At 42.1% G+C, this 16,120-nt stretch overlaps 1 protein-coding gene across 1 annotated transcript in view; it reads left to right on the forward strand.

The window, feature by feature from the left end:
* celsr2 (cadherin EGF LAG seven-pass G-type receptor 2) overlaps positions 1-16,120 on the forward strand; it is a 60,027-nt gene that overhangs the window by 25,705 nt on the left and 18,202 nt on the right. Inside the window, exons 3-5 of the mRNA XM_022745638.1 lie at positions 4,735-4,957; positions 10,233-10,348; positions 10,461-10,549. Of these exons, the coding sequence (XP_022601359.1) occupies positions 4,735-4,957; positions 10,233-10,348; positions 10,461-10,549 (428 nt within the window). The remainder of the gene's footprint in view (positions 1-4,734; positions 4,958-10,232; positions 10,349-10,460; positions 10,550-16,120) is intronic.

Here is a 16,120-nt window from a genome sequence, read left to right on the forward strand (position 1 = left end):
TGTAGACGCTGAACAAAAAGATGTTATCCTCCTTTGGTTCTCACACACGTTTCTCTTAAAACAAACAGCTATTCAAAGACTGTCTGTATGAAAATGACTGAAATATGTCTAACTGTCCATCTTTTTTCCGTTCGTTATTAAAGTTTTTTTGTTTTTTTTTTCCTCTGGTTATTCATTCAGTAATTGAGAGTGCATTTGTTGGGTTTCAATGTGCAGAGACGCTTTTGGAACAAAAACTGGTTAATGTTCACACTCCCATTTTCAAATCACCTCACACCAGTGTTGGAAATAAACACCTGCCAAGCACTGAAAGCCACTACAGTTTGCCTGTGAGAGACGGCATGGATAAAACAATGTTGCCAGACACACAGGCCGTGTTGAAATGAAATGACAGCATTTGAATGCCTTAGTTATGGACAGGATATTCATAAAATCGTAAAGTGAATTCTGCTATGCTTTGTAGTAATTTTCAAACCACAACATTAGCACCTCTGGAGCTTCACCACCTCTTAGTGAGTAAAGGAATGAAGTTTGATGTTGAACTTGCAACGTTTATTCTAGACTGGTAAATAAACAGCTGTTAATGCTAACGTTGGTTATGTAGCATTTAGCAAAACGTACAGATAGCTCCTGTAAAGAATCACCCAAGTTACCACAAGTATCTGCACCAAATGGCAATGCATTGTAATAGTTAATGAGATATTTTAGGATCAGGATGAAAATTGTAGATCACTTGACAGCCGGACCAACCAGCACTGCTATCCCTGTAGCTATGTTGTTAGCATGGCAAAAAAAGATGTTTGTCATTTCGAATTATTCTTGGCAGGTAGTTTTTAAAGTTTGTCAGCATGTTATTCAAAAGAGAAGCTTTTGACGCTGCTTTGGTTTATTTTTGTCGAGTGAGAAGTGTTTCATAGTATTTGAGCCTCAGTGTCTCGATGACCTTTTAAAGTGATAAGATGATTTGATCACGGATACAGCTCGAGGTCATGTGTCTATTGTGTTATTGATCACCTTATCTCATTATTCACCCTCATTGTTTCAGCTGAAGCTCTTCGACTGTCCTCACACCAACCTCCTCCCTGTGACAGGGACCATCTGTGTTTGAACAAACTGAGTCTCTGCTGTAGGGGATGTGGATCCTGCTCAGTTTCCCTGAGCTCGGTGCTGTTGGTGTGTCTGGAGTGATCCACCCGCTCTGTTTTACTCAGGAGGGAGAGATGAGGCTCTTCTGTTACCTAGCAGCCCAGACACACCTGTTCAGGTTTAAGATCTCTGAGGAAACCCTGTCTGCAGGAACAGTGTGCACACATGGGTGGTGAACAGTTACACTACAACTTTTGTGAGGTTAATATCCACTGTCGAACACTGCTCTTGGTTGTGTACTGGTTTTAGATAAATAGGAAACCAGGTGTGTGTTTTTTTTTTAGCGTGAATATCTGCCGCAGTGTGGCTTGAATTTCAGGAAGCTGGTCAGTTATTTGTCACATTTTGTTTATTCTCTCTCTGTCTCTGTGTGAAAATCATCCAGGATGAATTTATGATGAACTAGAGGAGTGATAAAATGCAGAAAATCCATTTTTCAGATAAATAGTCACTTTTTTTTTTCTTTTTTTTTACTTTGTCTTTAAGAAAAAACAATTCTCTCTTTTTCTAACGTGTAGGCAGTATTAATCTCTTAATTCATATTCCATAGTGTGATTTGCTTTAATACATACAGGTTCTTTCTAATGTATCTTTTGATCCTTTTAGTCACAGCATGAATTTAAGTTTGACTGTGATTATGAGCAGAGATGCTTATCTACAGTTTATATACAGTCTATATGTTCATTCAGGTATTTAGATTTATTAACAGACATTGAAGAGCACAGATGCTGTGTAAATAAAAACTCACAGGAGTGAGGGCACTGGGATGGACTTATAGAGGTACGTAAATAGAGCAGAGGAGGAGATGTGTTTGAATTATTGATCGGGATATTTAGTGGAATAGTGACTGTGAGCCCATCCCCACCCCGCTGTGCTGCTTACCTGGTAACATAAAGCCGCTCTTCAGGAGCACCTTGGGTGGAGACGTCCCACAGGAATCAACTGAACACTGACAAGCATTTCATCAGATATCAACAGTGAGGTACAGGTATCTATATCTGTATCAAAATTACACATGTATTTTACTCAGCAAAGCCTATCTCAGTGTCTTAGACCATCTGAGTATGTCTGTTCAATATAGCTGTGTTTGCTGATGCAATGTTTGACCACTGCAAGCTTAAAGAAACACAAGTAGTTTATTTCCTACAGTGAGTTGCTGAATTAATAACGAGGCAGACAGCACTGTAACAGAAGGGCTTTATTTTCCAGCCGGCTGGCCAGCCGTGGCTGTTTATCATCAGGAAGCATCAGTAAGAACATGACAGGCTGACAGGGTGGAGGGGCTATTATGCTCCATTTTGTTACTTCTGGAACAGAGTGACACAGACATGGCACACCGACATATTACAACTTTTTATACCACTTCAGAATAAGGCGTAGTTATAAAGTTGTCACTGATGGTTTTATTAATGGTTTAAAAAACCATTTATTGGTGTCTTACAGGTCACTGATAATCCATTATAAAGCTTAGATAAAAAGACTTTTTGGGACGGCCGGTTGTGGACACACAAGTCAAAGAAACCTTCATTAATAAAATCTTCAATAATAAAGGGTCGAGGGTTTTCTCACTTAACAATGAGCCATCAAGCCTGCAGTAATGTCTGTAAATCATTAACAAAAGGTTTTTCCTTGATGCTCTGCTGCCCCTTTCCTGAAAGTGGGAGGTCAGAAGTTCGTCAGAGGAGCTCTCTCTTGTGAATTTAACATCTGCCTAAACAGATGAAACAAACTGTGTTGGCAGAGGATATAAACCAGCTAAACATGGGCCCACTACCTGGCAACAAGTTCACTAAACTGAAAAGCATGAATACATTATTGGCCCACATTCACTACCAATTTAAAACCTTTTTGTAAGCCATCTGTTGAAAATTGGCATCTGAATGAAGTTTCTTTGTCCCAGTGGTCCAGAATATCTATCTATATAAAATCAATAAATGTTCACAGTCATTATCAGCCACTTTAACGTCTCATCCAGCATCTCTTGAATTTACTTTGACTGAATAGACGTAACTAGACAACAGTGTCAAAACAAAGAAACTTGCTTTCAGTGAACTGTGAATGGAGTGATTAATAGACACAGAGTAAATAAAAGGCCTGTGTATCAGTGGTGTTGGATGAAGATGTGGGGTCTGTGTGTGCGCCAGTGTTACAGTAGTGCTGCACACAGCGGAAGTCTTCCACACTGCTGGCTCTGTGGCTTTGACACAAATTCCAGCTCACGCATGGGAGAGCGAGCAGTCTCGCCTGAGCAACTGCTGCAGCCTCCCACCCCGAGGATCCAGACAAATGCCACATGTGAGCCGGACTGCAGGACCGAGGAGAGTGGAGACCGTCTCTGTCCCTCTCTCCGTGTACTGGCGCTGCACTGTTCTTCCCCTTCACAGCGATCGCCATTCGAATCTTGCTTTGTTGACCTGATGTGACCTGAAGCCCCGTGTCTCACTCCACCCAGCTCAGCTCACTGTGATGTAGGGCTGCAACAAATGGTTACTTTTGTCATCAATGAATCTTCCGATTATTTTCTCTATGCAACAATTAATCATCAATGTCTTGGAGTGGGGGTGTGTGAAAGGATCATATTTCAGTTTGGCAAAGTAATCAGCATTTTTCAAACAGACAAAGCTGCCTGTGTATCTTGAGTTTGTGATCGTTAACAAACATACAGCACCTTTGACTGGTATTTATTAAGGGTTGGACAAGTCTTTATAATGTAAGCATCAAAAGAAATTTAAAAGAAAATTTTACTACATGAGGTCTTGATCAATAGCATCAAAGTAGCAGGAAACAACTGCTTATTTTTTTTGTCTCTGGTCAACATTGTAATGTGGGACGTCTTCATGGCCTATCACCCCCCACCCCCACACACACACACACACACACACACACCCCACACCCCCCATGTTTGCTCTCTGTATCTCGACTATCACTGTCCAATAAAGGGAAAATGCAAAAAAAAAAAAAAAAAAGAAATCTTAAAAAACATTGTAATATAATCCTGAACTCGCCAAGTGTCTGTGAGGCTTGAAAAAGCTGAAAATAATCATCATGGGCCACCACAGTCTCTGCAAACGGCAATCATTTCTTTGACAGCTTGAGTCCGAATGCATCAACACTTCCAACTCACTGCTTTGAGCCGCCATCAAATTGTCCCACTGAATGTGAATGCAGCACAGACTGCAGCCATGTTCCCAGAGGGAGGAGGTGGAGTCATGCTGGGTAGCACACAGAGGAGAGGGAAAAGACTGAAACTGATCGAAACACAGAGAAAACAGTGTTCATAAACGAAAGTCAGATTTCCTCTGATACACTTTGTCAACAATGTCACAATAGATGTTTTATTAATAATAAGAATTAATAGTGGTGTATGTTTGAAGTGGTGCACAGTCACTGATATGAGGTGGATAATGTTACACTCTATAGTTGCACATATAGGACAGCTGCAGAGCTGGAAAAAAAATGGTATGGCAATGTGGAGTCCCTGAGGTGGAAGCCACAGGGATGACTGAGGCAATGCTGCTTGTCACAAACTATATTAATCCTCATTTCTCTCCACCTTTCTCCTCCTCCACCCTTTCTCTCTGTGTCCAGGTGAGCACTGTGAGCTGTCATCCCGCTCCGGCCGCTGTGCTCTGGGAGTCTGCAAGAACGGGGGCTCCTGTGTCAACCTGCTGGTCGGCGGGTTTAAGTGCGAGTGTCCGCCGGGCGGCTACGAGAAGCCCTACTGTGAGATGACCACGCGCAACTTCCCCCCGCACTCCTTCCTGACCTTCAAGGGCCTCCGCCAGCGCTTTCACTTCACCCTCTCTCTCACGTAAGCACCTCCGCCTCCCTGCAACAAGCTGTAGCTCACCTGCCCCGCTCCATCGCCTTTCAGTAATCTGATTCATCCACCCCCACAGCCTACCTCTGCATGCACGCTCTCTCCACTGAAGTGCTCTCCCCCTCCTTGCATTTATGTAACCATAATGGTGTTTAATAGCAATAATGGGATCACTGAACAACAGCCATCTTCTGTAGAGCCACTTTGGTATCAGATTATAGCATCTGTGCTAAAAATACAGAACCACTGCTAAAATATAGGGAATATTAGTATGTATTGTGTGTGTGTGTGTGTGTGTGTGTGTGTGTGTGTGTGTGTGTGTGTGTGTGTGTGTGTGTGTGTGCGTGTGTGCAGTTTGTGTGGTAAGCGTTGGAAAGAAGGTGAGCTGAAGGAGCTGTGTTTTTGGAGAGGAGATTTGCATAACATGAGGATGTTAATCCTTCAGCCAAGAGTGAGTCTGATCTTATTACAGTCAGTGTCACTGGTCACTTTCAGCTGTGAGTCAGTGCCTGGCCTATTTCAGCACTGTCTCCCTCAACAAGGTGAAGGCCGCCTTTAGATGAGCGTGCAGTCACTGTGTGCACATGCGATGTCATTACTGTAGTTTGGGAGTCCTTTTAGTCATTTTTCAAAAGTTAACTTCCGATTTAATGTCAGTTTTAGTTTAACTAGGGGAATACACTCCCTGTATTCTTAGAGGAGGTGGTAGCAAAATAAAGTCAAATCATTTTTATTTAATATCCGAATATCACAATTTAGTCTCAGAGAGCTGTACAACCTGTGTGGCAACTTGCAACAGCCCCTTAATACTGACGCCTTTGATTCAGAAAAGGAAAAACTCCACTAAATAACAAGCTTTATCAGTATATGTTGCATCAAGCAACATAAAAATGGATTTGCTTCATTTGCCTGTTTAATGCATCTTTAAAGGAAGAGTTCAACATTTGGGAAAATCCATTTGTTCGCGTTTTTACAGATAGTTAGATGAGAAGATTGATACCACTCTCCTGTTAGCTTAGCTTAGCACAAAGAGCCCCACATAAAACTGGCAGTTCTTGTTTTTACAATTTTGTTTTTACACAAATTAAACAGACAAGATAAAATGTGTTAAATAGAGAGCTTTAGAGGTGCTGGTTGGCAGATTTTGTTGCCTTTGGACAGAGCCAGGTTAGCTGTTTCCCCCTTTTTCCAGTCTTTATACTAAGCTAACTGGCTGCAGCTTCATATTTTCCATATAGACATGACAAAGTTATTGATCTTCTCATTTAACTTTGGCAAGAAAGTGAACACGTTGATTTGCCAAAATGTCTAACTATTCCTTTAACTACCATAAAGGTGGCAGGACTAAATATAGACCACTCTATTTCATGTTACACCCAAGGAAAACACAAGTGGTATCAATAGACATCTCAGTTCAGACTATTTTCAAACTGGAAAAATCTATGACATATGACGTGCAAACAGAGATGTCATTGCTAACGCTGGCACTTTGTCTGAGAGCTGGAGGTGCTATCTCATGCCATAATTAGCATTCAGCAAAAATAGCAAAGATCTGAGCCCACGGTTCCTTCACTTTTCTGCACAGCACAAACAGAAAAAGCCGTCTCATGCACATTTCATTAACTTATTTTTAAAAGCCGACAAGACAGTTTTAGGTTACTTTTTCTTTTTGCGAGATCTCATTTTTGTTTTCATTTCACCGTACGGCAGTAGCTGTGAACATAATCATAGTGCTAGTGTTAGAATCAGTTATTATGATGCAAGAGACGCAGGTTGAGGTTGAAGCTGAAGCTTTAAATCTAGATGGCTGATCATTTGGAGGTGGTGTGTGAAATGGGTGGGGGGGGGTGCTTTACAAATGAGCAGATGAGTTGTGAACACTGAACTCATGCAAAGACAGCAGGCAGCATACACCACCAATCTGTATGAATCCGCCATGTGATGAAATGTAATCAACGATAAAAGCCGTCCGTTCTGTTTGATATCTGTCACAACAAGTGACAACAAGTATCACCTCTCGTATGGTATCACAGGAAATGTGTTCTGCCATTTTGCTTTACTTATTGTAACTCATGTCACCTTAGATGTGCTTGGCAGGGGTTGACACTCACAATGGCTGCCAGTGGAAATAATATCCCCCTTGTGAGCTTTAAGGACTCGGCCCTTCTAAAAGCGAGGCTCAGATGACAGTCTTTTTTGATGGAGAACTGCTCAAACCAGTTTTGAAAGCAGCCTACACATCACTGGCAGCTCAGAGAAGCTGTGAAGTAGCTGTTGTGTAAAAGGTGCTGATACTGAGAGCTTGAGGCAGGTGAGGTCAACAAGTGGCTCTGTTACCTGAGCCTGCACTGATCAGGTTTCCCTCCAGAAAGGGCTTCTGTTATGATGAACGGCTCAGGATGTGGATCTTGTTTACTCAGACTGGCGGCTAATTTTAGGTTTCTTTCTATCACAGCTTTGGCGCTGGAGCTCTGCAATTAAGGCTGAGATTTCACAAAGTTAAAGAGGGAGGTGTGATGGGATCAGCGCGAGCTAGATTTGAACAGATTATGATGATGATATTTCTCAACCAGGTGAAGTTTCTGTTTGCTCTTTTACATCTCGATATCTTCAATACTGAATTATGAAATGCCTTTTTCCTAATTAGCACTTAACACAAAGTACAGTGAGGCTGATGTCATTAGATTTGCAGGAATTTCATCACAAATTAAAGTACTGGACAAAATAAAATTGTGAAGTGGTGATGACATGTGATGAAAAGTTGAAGGATCACCAAAGTTATCACAACCATGAATATCTGCACAAAATTTCATCTGAATCCATCTAGGACTGGTTGTTGAGAGATTTCAGTCTGACACAAAGTGGTGAATCAAAAAATATAGTTTTTAAAATATTTCAGCAATAATGCTAATGCTCTTTCTTTTCCAGCACTTCATGTAAAGTGTATCATCAAACACAGATTTCTGTATCTTTACTTCACACTTAGTCGTTGTGAAATCAATAAGGGGTTCTTTTTTCTTTCCTCCCCACTGCACACATCTTATGTATTACAGCATGTTAGCATAGCGTGACACGGTTCCCTACATAAAGGCAGACTGGTTGTTATTTTTACTGATGGATGCCTAATGTGACACGCAGTGATGCCAGTTGAGTCAGTATTTAGTTCCGGCTGATTACTCCCATAGTTCAGAGGGCTCGGGGGGGCAATGTGGAGCAGCCTTTTAAATCGATACGTCAAAGACTGGAAGCCCACTGAAGAGAAAGAGACTCTGGATCATAATTATAGTCGGCATTGGTGTATTTTTTTACTGGATGTGTAGTAGCTGTCTGACTGCTCTGTCTCTGCAGTTACAGTAGGATCAGCTGTAGCATCGGCATCCCCTTTTCCTCTGAGGTCGTGATTATGGTTTTTCTCAGTAAGCAGGTCAGCGGTGCCGTGCCCCCTGGCTCCTCTACAGCTCCAGAGTAAAGCACAAATAGCACTGTATACAATATACCCTCAAACCCTGAAGACTGAAAGGGGTGGGGGCCGGCTGCTCATGTTGTCTGTGAGCGCTTTATAGATATTTGGATGTATGAATGACATTCGTCTATGATGGTGGCTGCTGCTCCCATTTGGCCTGAGAAAAAGAAGCAAGTCACACCATCTGTGGTTTTCAGTGTTTCATATAGATTGTGATTGAAACAGAACCACTCAGTCCATTGGAGGAAAAATTAAGCTGCATGTTAATGGAGTAAGTGACCAGAAAGTACAGATGCCAATACGTCAGTTGGCAGATGTGCACAGGAGACTCGTTGTTGGGTCCCCTGTGGGATGGATAATGAATAAATCCAGTAGTTAGTGCTGGATCTTTTTTTTTTTTTGTAACACACTTCCACATATCCTAGTGACCCATTTCCACAGGATCAGATTTACAACCACAGACCACAGCTGACAGGTAAAGCCTGATATTTTTAAACTCCACCACATACTTTGATCCCAGATAGAGAGCGAGGTGCTTTGAACGGTCTGGTCCCGGAGTTTGAACTATGTGTGTGCAGATATATTGACATGCATTAATATGTGAGGATCATGGAAAATGACGGCCCGGGGCGCTCTGGTTTCACCATCAAGATGCAAACAGAAATCTGAAACTGAGGCTGTTGTTGCAGTACTGGCAGCTGTCTGTTCTCCATCATGAGAAAATATATTTTGAAGCTGTTGTCATTAGTCAGAACTGTCTTTTCCTGTGCGCTTCTTCCTTACTTACAGTAATGCGCTCCTCCACCCTGCTGCTTTGACATTGCCCTAGTTTTCTGTCTCTGTGTTGTAGTGTGTTGTTTAATGTGGCTCTGATATCTATTCATGGCACGCACATTCTCTATTCCTTGACTGTGTCTGTGCTGCAAATATGACTCTTTTTTATCTAACTTGACCTCATGCTCACGGTTAACCTCATTATCTGTTCAGCGATCTTTGCAAAACCTCAGCATTGTTAAATCTTGAGCTCTTCTTCACGATAGTAAGTTACACGTCACACTGCATTACTGTGTCATAGGAGCACTTCAGTGTGAAAGGGAAATATTTTTTAAATAGGCCAAACCCGACAACTGCCCTCTTTCTTTTCTCTCGTCTTCTCTCTGTTAACATGGAGTACAGGCATGGCTGACAGCATATGCTTTTACAGTACACGTCATGGCATTTGGGATACTTATACAGTGTTACTGTATATTTTTCATTAGTGTCAACAAATCCAATTTGTTCCTACTCAAGATGTCATTTTTTAAAACTGTTACAAATATGTACTTCCATGTTTAAAAAAAAAAAAAAAAGGTGGGGGTTTAGTAATTTCCTAAAACACCAGGGCACAGTAGTTTGTAACAGATATTCCTTTAAACAGGAGTAAATGATGCATTTGTTAGGGACTATTTTCTGCCAAGGATTAATACATATTTGGTGCTCGTGTTAGTATTTGCAGCAGCTGGGTGATAAATAAAGTACTGTGTCTAGTGTAATGAAGGAACACGTCGGCCGGTGTAACAGTGTGGCCGATTTTACCAATGGAGCTCATTGGCACAGAGGCTTTGGCAACACAGGAAACACTTGTTTTCAGGATTAATTCATTGCTAGTTTTGGTCTTTTTATAGCATTCGTTGACAACAAGAAAAATGTAGAATATCAGCAGCCTAATTTAATGTATAGGGTGAGTATAGAGCAAATAAATACATTAAGTTTAGAAAGAGAACAAAAATGTAACTACATATAACATGACAATATTTTTCCCAGATTTGCCACCAAAGAGCCCAACGGGTTGTTACTCTACAACGGCCGCTTCAACGAGAAACACGACTTCATCGCCATGGAAATCATCAATGAGCAGATTCAGCTCACCTACTCTGCAGGTAGGACAGTTATTGGCTTATTCATTCTTTTATAATTTACTGCAAATGTTTATTTTCCCCCATTTTTGACCCCAGTACTGTGCAGTCATTCACCTCTTTGAATGTTTCCCAGGTGAGACCAAGACTACAGTTTCCCCGTACATCCTCGGAGGGGTCAGCGACGGGCTGTGGCACGTGGTGGAGGTTCACTACTACAACAAGGTATGACTGAAAAAACTATGATGCAATGAATTTCCAGATTTGCTTCATTAGGTTTTCAAATCTTTTTGAATTTATCGAAATCATAATCCAAAACATTTTGCTTGTTTATTATGTCTGTGAAGTTTCTGTCATCCAGGTCATGGTGTCAGTTGTCTTCATGTAGCGCTTAGAGAGTTGCTTTTTATACTTCTGCATTTCAAAATGATGAATATACAACAAGTGAGAACTTGATAATACTTCATTTCTATTATGTTGAGCATTACTAATTTATTGCTTGAACATACCGGTTAAAGGAATAGTTCAACAATTTGCGAAATACACTTTTCTCTTAAACAAAGGTGAGCATGGCGAGCCCTCACTATATTAGGATTATGTTTTGCTCTCAGTTCATGGCCTTTTTTTAATGATTGTCCAATAGCTGGTATACGTCTGGTTAAACATCTGCTGCTGCTCTCCTCTTCAGGTGTGGCAGCACAATGCCAGACATAGTTATTTAAGATGTTCAGAGTGAAATCAGGCCACGGGTTTGATCCGCTGCAGGCAACAGACTGTAGTTTTCTTGTAGAGAAGTCTGCAGTGATGACTGGCAGCTAACAGACTTTCTCATTGGTCTTCAGGACATCCATAGATGACTAACTGTAGTGGGTGTAAACCCGAGTGCAGACAGGAAACCTGGAGCTACATAAGTTTGTTGTTCTGCCTCTTTAGTGCTGCTGCTCTGTCAGACTGAAGAATCACTGCTGACAAGCTGATGATCTGGAAGAGAGCCAACGCTCCAACTAGACACAAACAGAGGGAGAGACAGACAAGACAGGAGGGGGGGGGGTATTAATGAATGAAAGCCAGGGAGTGGGAAGTCAATGTTTTTCCAGACATGCTTTGATTGGACTAAATATGTTCTGACTTATGCATTTCTCCATAAGAGGATCACAACAACTCCACCAATGGAGGAACGTATAGAGCTGTTGTCTCTGCTCTCTCAGTACTTTCTCACCCAGGACCAACGCGCAGCATGTCACATTTTAGGCTATTGAGGAAGTCACTTTGCATCATAAAGATGTTGCCAAGCAACACCCCTGCTGCACACATTTTCCTCTTCAGTGTCTATGATAACATGGCCATGCCAGATTTCAGCCAGCAGAAGTAATGCCGGGGGAGAATCTTGTCGACTTTTGCATAAAAACCAGTTGGCTCTTTGCCAACAAGACATTATATTCTCATTAATCATGTTTCTACAAAACCCCAAAATCTAATGACACTGATTCTTTTGTTGTTTCACTGACCTGGAAGTTATACATCTGTAAGTGAGCTGCATGTTGGAGCATGTCATGATTCTGTTAATGTACAGTATCAGCTGCAGAGCAGATTTCTGACAGCTACAAGTCCGTCGTGTCGATGTTTGCACCTGCAGTATCTAATTTATTTTGGCCAAGTTGTGAACACAACACTGACATAACACCACTTATCATCAGTTTGTTAACAAGCAGCTGCTTATTTACACATCCAGCAGACACGGAGCAACATCGTTATTCATCTGAACTTGTGTTTGTTGCATGTGAACAATGAGCTGAAACAGTGAAGCTCTGAGCTGCAGATGCAGGTGATGATTCTCTGTAGGTTCATCATTATCAGCGACCTCATTCACACTGTCACGCTTGTTGTTATAAAAATATTGATTACAGCCGCATCCTGAAGTGAAGCCAGAGTATTTATTTCATACGTATTGATCATACTGAAGAATAGAATACTTTTAAAACAAACATCCTGAGAGTTTCCCCGTCCAGCTGCCGTCTCACAGTTCTGGCTGAACTACTCATCCTCATCCTCCTCATGTTCCACATCCTGTGAGTCACTGAGGTAGAAACATGGCTCCTCCCACTGGAGGTATCCCACGGTGGCCCACTCTGACCCGTCCCTGTCCGCAGGGGGTGGGGCAGGATGAGGAGGGGAGGGGGCATTTTTAGATTGAAATGTGGCTTTCAGGATGGTGGGGGACTGTGGAGAATGGCAATGACCGCTGCCTTTGTGTTTGGCTCTGCTTCCTTTGGGACCACGGGGCAGTGAATGATGCGGCCCCGGGGAAGGTGCCCCTCTCTCTCTGTTCTCCGGCGAGGACAGAAAAGTGGAGCAGGAGAGGAGCGAAAGGAGGGTAAAGAAAAGCCCAGAGAAGTATTGACTCGGGCTTTGAACGGGGACGCCGCGCTTCAGGCCCGACCCCTCTTGTTGCTATGGTTTTTCCAGTCAATCTTAGATCCCATATTTGTGTTGCTTTCTTCCATGCTCCTCCTGCGCGAAACCCCTGTCACCCCCTGTGACAGGGAACTCATATTCCCATAATCCACTGTAGCGGCGGGTGAGAGTAGTGTTTAATGTGGTCCCGAGCAAATATGTGCGTTCCAATCAGCGCTGACAGGACAGGGTTTTGTGCGGCAGAAAGACGTCCTGACAGACAGTCATTATTGGAGAGTCAACAGCCGTGACTGATGGCAGCAGAGGTCAGTGAAAGGAGCGTCCAATCTGGAGCGCTGCCTGTTTCAGAGCTTTCACAGCGAAGGGAAAACCGTGGAAAAGAGCATGTCGGATGATTTCACCTTTGGCAATTCACACGCCGTGTTTGCTTTTTTCATCATCAACAAATTTGTAACAAATTGGCTGCAAGGAGCATCAGCTGAAAAATAAAAGACACCTTCAGTCTCTGTTTCCATCTACTTAACATTTCGGTGTTGAACAGTGAGGAGTTTCACAGTCGAGAATAAGTGATGTGACTTCCTGTGGGAACGGGGCTCGATAACGGGGCCTGTTGTTCTTGAAGGGAGAACTTGTTGAATTGGTTGAACATTTCAAATATCTGTGTACAGCCTGAGACTGCCACTGAGCTTCTCTGAAAACAATAGCCATAATGTCAAGAAGTGCAAAGCAAGCAGCTTTCAAGTGAATCAGTCAGTCATGGAAACAGTTTAAAAAACTATTTTTTAAGAGTTTGAACCTGACATCTTGGTTTGGTCACATGAACAGACAACGGACAGAACAGACACAGACATCCTGACAGTTTTCATCCTGTATTTTCTCAGTCTGAACTCTGGGAGATGTCGTAAGACGACTTTGGCAACCTCAAGTATTTTTAAGAAGTTGTCTGTTCCAATCAGCGTTTCAGTTAATAACTTTAGGGAACATTCTTCTACTCTATTCTTCTACTCTATGTCACATATATTTCAGTGAAAATTTGCCACAGCAGCGCAGCGAGAACTGGCATTTCTGTTGCACATGCTGATGATGCTGATGATCCAGGTGAGGTGTTGTCAGCAGACGGATTATTCAGCCAGAGGGTTTGGGGTTAATATTGGGCTCATCTCATTTAAACTGTGATCACAAAGTGACGGCAGGAAAGTAACTGCAGCCTCTCATTATTAGAGGCTCACAGAGATTTAATCTAACCTACTCAATTTGGAAATCATGGAAGAGAAATTTAATAGTGGCCGTGCCTTGGGCCAAAATTATATTTGTCATTACTGTTTTGTCTTAATAAAACTTACTGTGATAGAGCTGCTAAAGATGTCACGCCAGCCGGCAAAAATCTACAGTATATCTGCAGCTGGGTGTCTTTTCTGCCGGCGTTTAAATTAAGGGATCAGACAGCAAAGACAAAGGCAATCATAACAGAAGAGCAATCAGGAAATTATAATGCCTGAAGCTTATTAAGACAGTGGCGTCGGGTCTATTTTAGTGGAACCTCATGGAGAACTAAAGAGCCTGACTGTAAAAACAGAACACGCAAGTGTGTTTTCAATCCATCAACAGCGAGCCAGGTCTTCATATCATCTCTGTACATGAGACGAGCTAATTCCTGCTAAGTCCTGTCCGACCGCCTGCGAGCTCGGCAGCCCGTCCTCGCCTGCAGGTGGCCGAGTCGGTCAGCTGTGTGTGATGGCGGTCGGTGCTCTGCTCTCAGCTCACAACACCAGCTTGAACCCACACTTAGGGTTAATATGAGCTCAACGTGACCTCAGACAAACTGGCCGGTTTGAAAAGAGGTCACGACCTTTTATTGACAGGATCATCATTCTCTCCCCCGCAGACCCCTCCTCCTTTTGTTGCCCCCCTCCTATTGATTTCTCAGACAATGGAGAAGATCCTTTGTTGACAGGGATGATATCCTGCAGAGAGCCAGCCCTTCTCCAGTCTGTGTGTGTGTGTGTGTGTGTGTGTGTGTGTGTGTGTGTGTGTGTGTGTGTGTGTGTGTGTGTCTCTCTCTCTATCTCTCCTGTATTGTGTGCGTCGTGTGGTTTTGTGTGCCTCTGCCTTTAGCCCTCATAAGTGTGAATTATAAGCACAACAACAGGGGAGCGGGAGCTGAACGAGGACTGAACCAGAGTGTGATGCAAAAAATTATTTATTTATTTGATATTTTATTCAGTGGTTGTTTTCCAGTTTCATAGTTTTTAATCGTGTATATTAAAGTACATACAGATTAGCAGTGTCTGAGATTCCCAGACGTTTCTCTACTTCATAGATTAATTCTTTATTATGCAGCAGAATAAGATATTTTCATAACAACACATTTCAGATGCTATTTATAAATACAAAGAGACCAAAATACTTCAGCACTTTAAAAATAGAAGCATGGCAACACAGTTTCTGATATTTTTCTGACAAACTTTTTGGAAAGTCATGAAGAATGATGATGCTTTAGGGCATAAGGCAGGATGATAACTTTTTTTATCTGTCCATCTAAATCAAACTGTTTTTACTGTTTCTGCTGTGCTGTACTGAACTGCACTAATCCTGATCTGTTTGCATACTCATGAAAATTCTCAAAATGAAACTATAATATTATTCTGTGATATATATTCTCTGGATGCAAAAGTCAAAAGCACAAGACATAGATTGCACTGTTAAATCCGCAGCCGGATGGGAAGAAAAAAAAATAACCCAAGGCGCTACAAACATGAAGGAAGTTTCTTAGATTTCTCAAGAGTACAGAAAAACTTAAAATGGCAATAACACAGCCGAGGTAACAAGCCATAATGTATTCCTAATCTCATTGTTTTGATCAAAGTCTCCCCACAGAAACATAAGGAATGCGCAAAGAATTTTTCTTGATATTCATGAGTTTGTCCTCTCTCTCCCCGCAGCCGATCTTCAACCAGGCCGGCCTGCCGCAGGGCCCCTCAGACCAGAAGGTCGTCGTAGTTACGGTGGACAACTGTGACACCTCTGTGGCCCTGAGGTTCGGCGCACATGCTGGAAAACTAACACTGCTCTGCTAAAGGCAGCCAATTCAGGATCCAAAAAGTAAGTTCATCAGCAGAGGTATGAGTTCTCTCATTGAGAAATTAAAATCAGTCTCATTTTTAGTCTCAATTCATAAATAACCTTTTTCCCTGCTTTACAGACTCCCTCATTATTTCTGTATTGACTTCAGTAATTAAGTTAACGAGTAAACTTGTTTTGAAATGAAGTTCCATATCTGCCAGGGTGTTAGCTGAGGCTATGCTGTTTTCCCTTTATTGGGATGTTTATCCTTTTTTTCTTGTTTTTCATCTCCAGGGCGTGTACATAGTTGAGCACTCC

The sequence above is a fragment of the Seriola dumerili genome, unplaced genomic scaffold, assembly GCF_002260705.1.
Source record: "Seriola dumerili isolate Sdu_G_001 unplaced genomic scaffold, Sdu_1.0 BDQW01000089.1, whole genome shotgun sequence".
NCBI classification, from domain to species: Eukaryota; Metazoa; Chordata; class Actinopteri; order Carangiformes; family Carangidae; genus Seriola; species Seriola dumerili.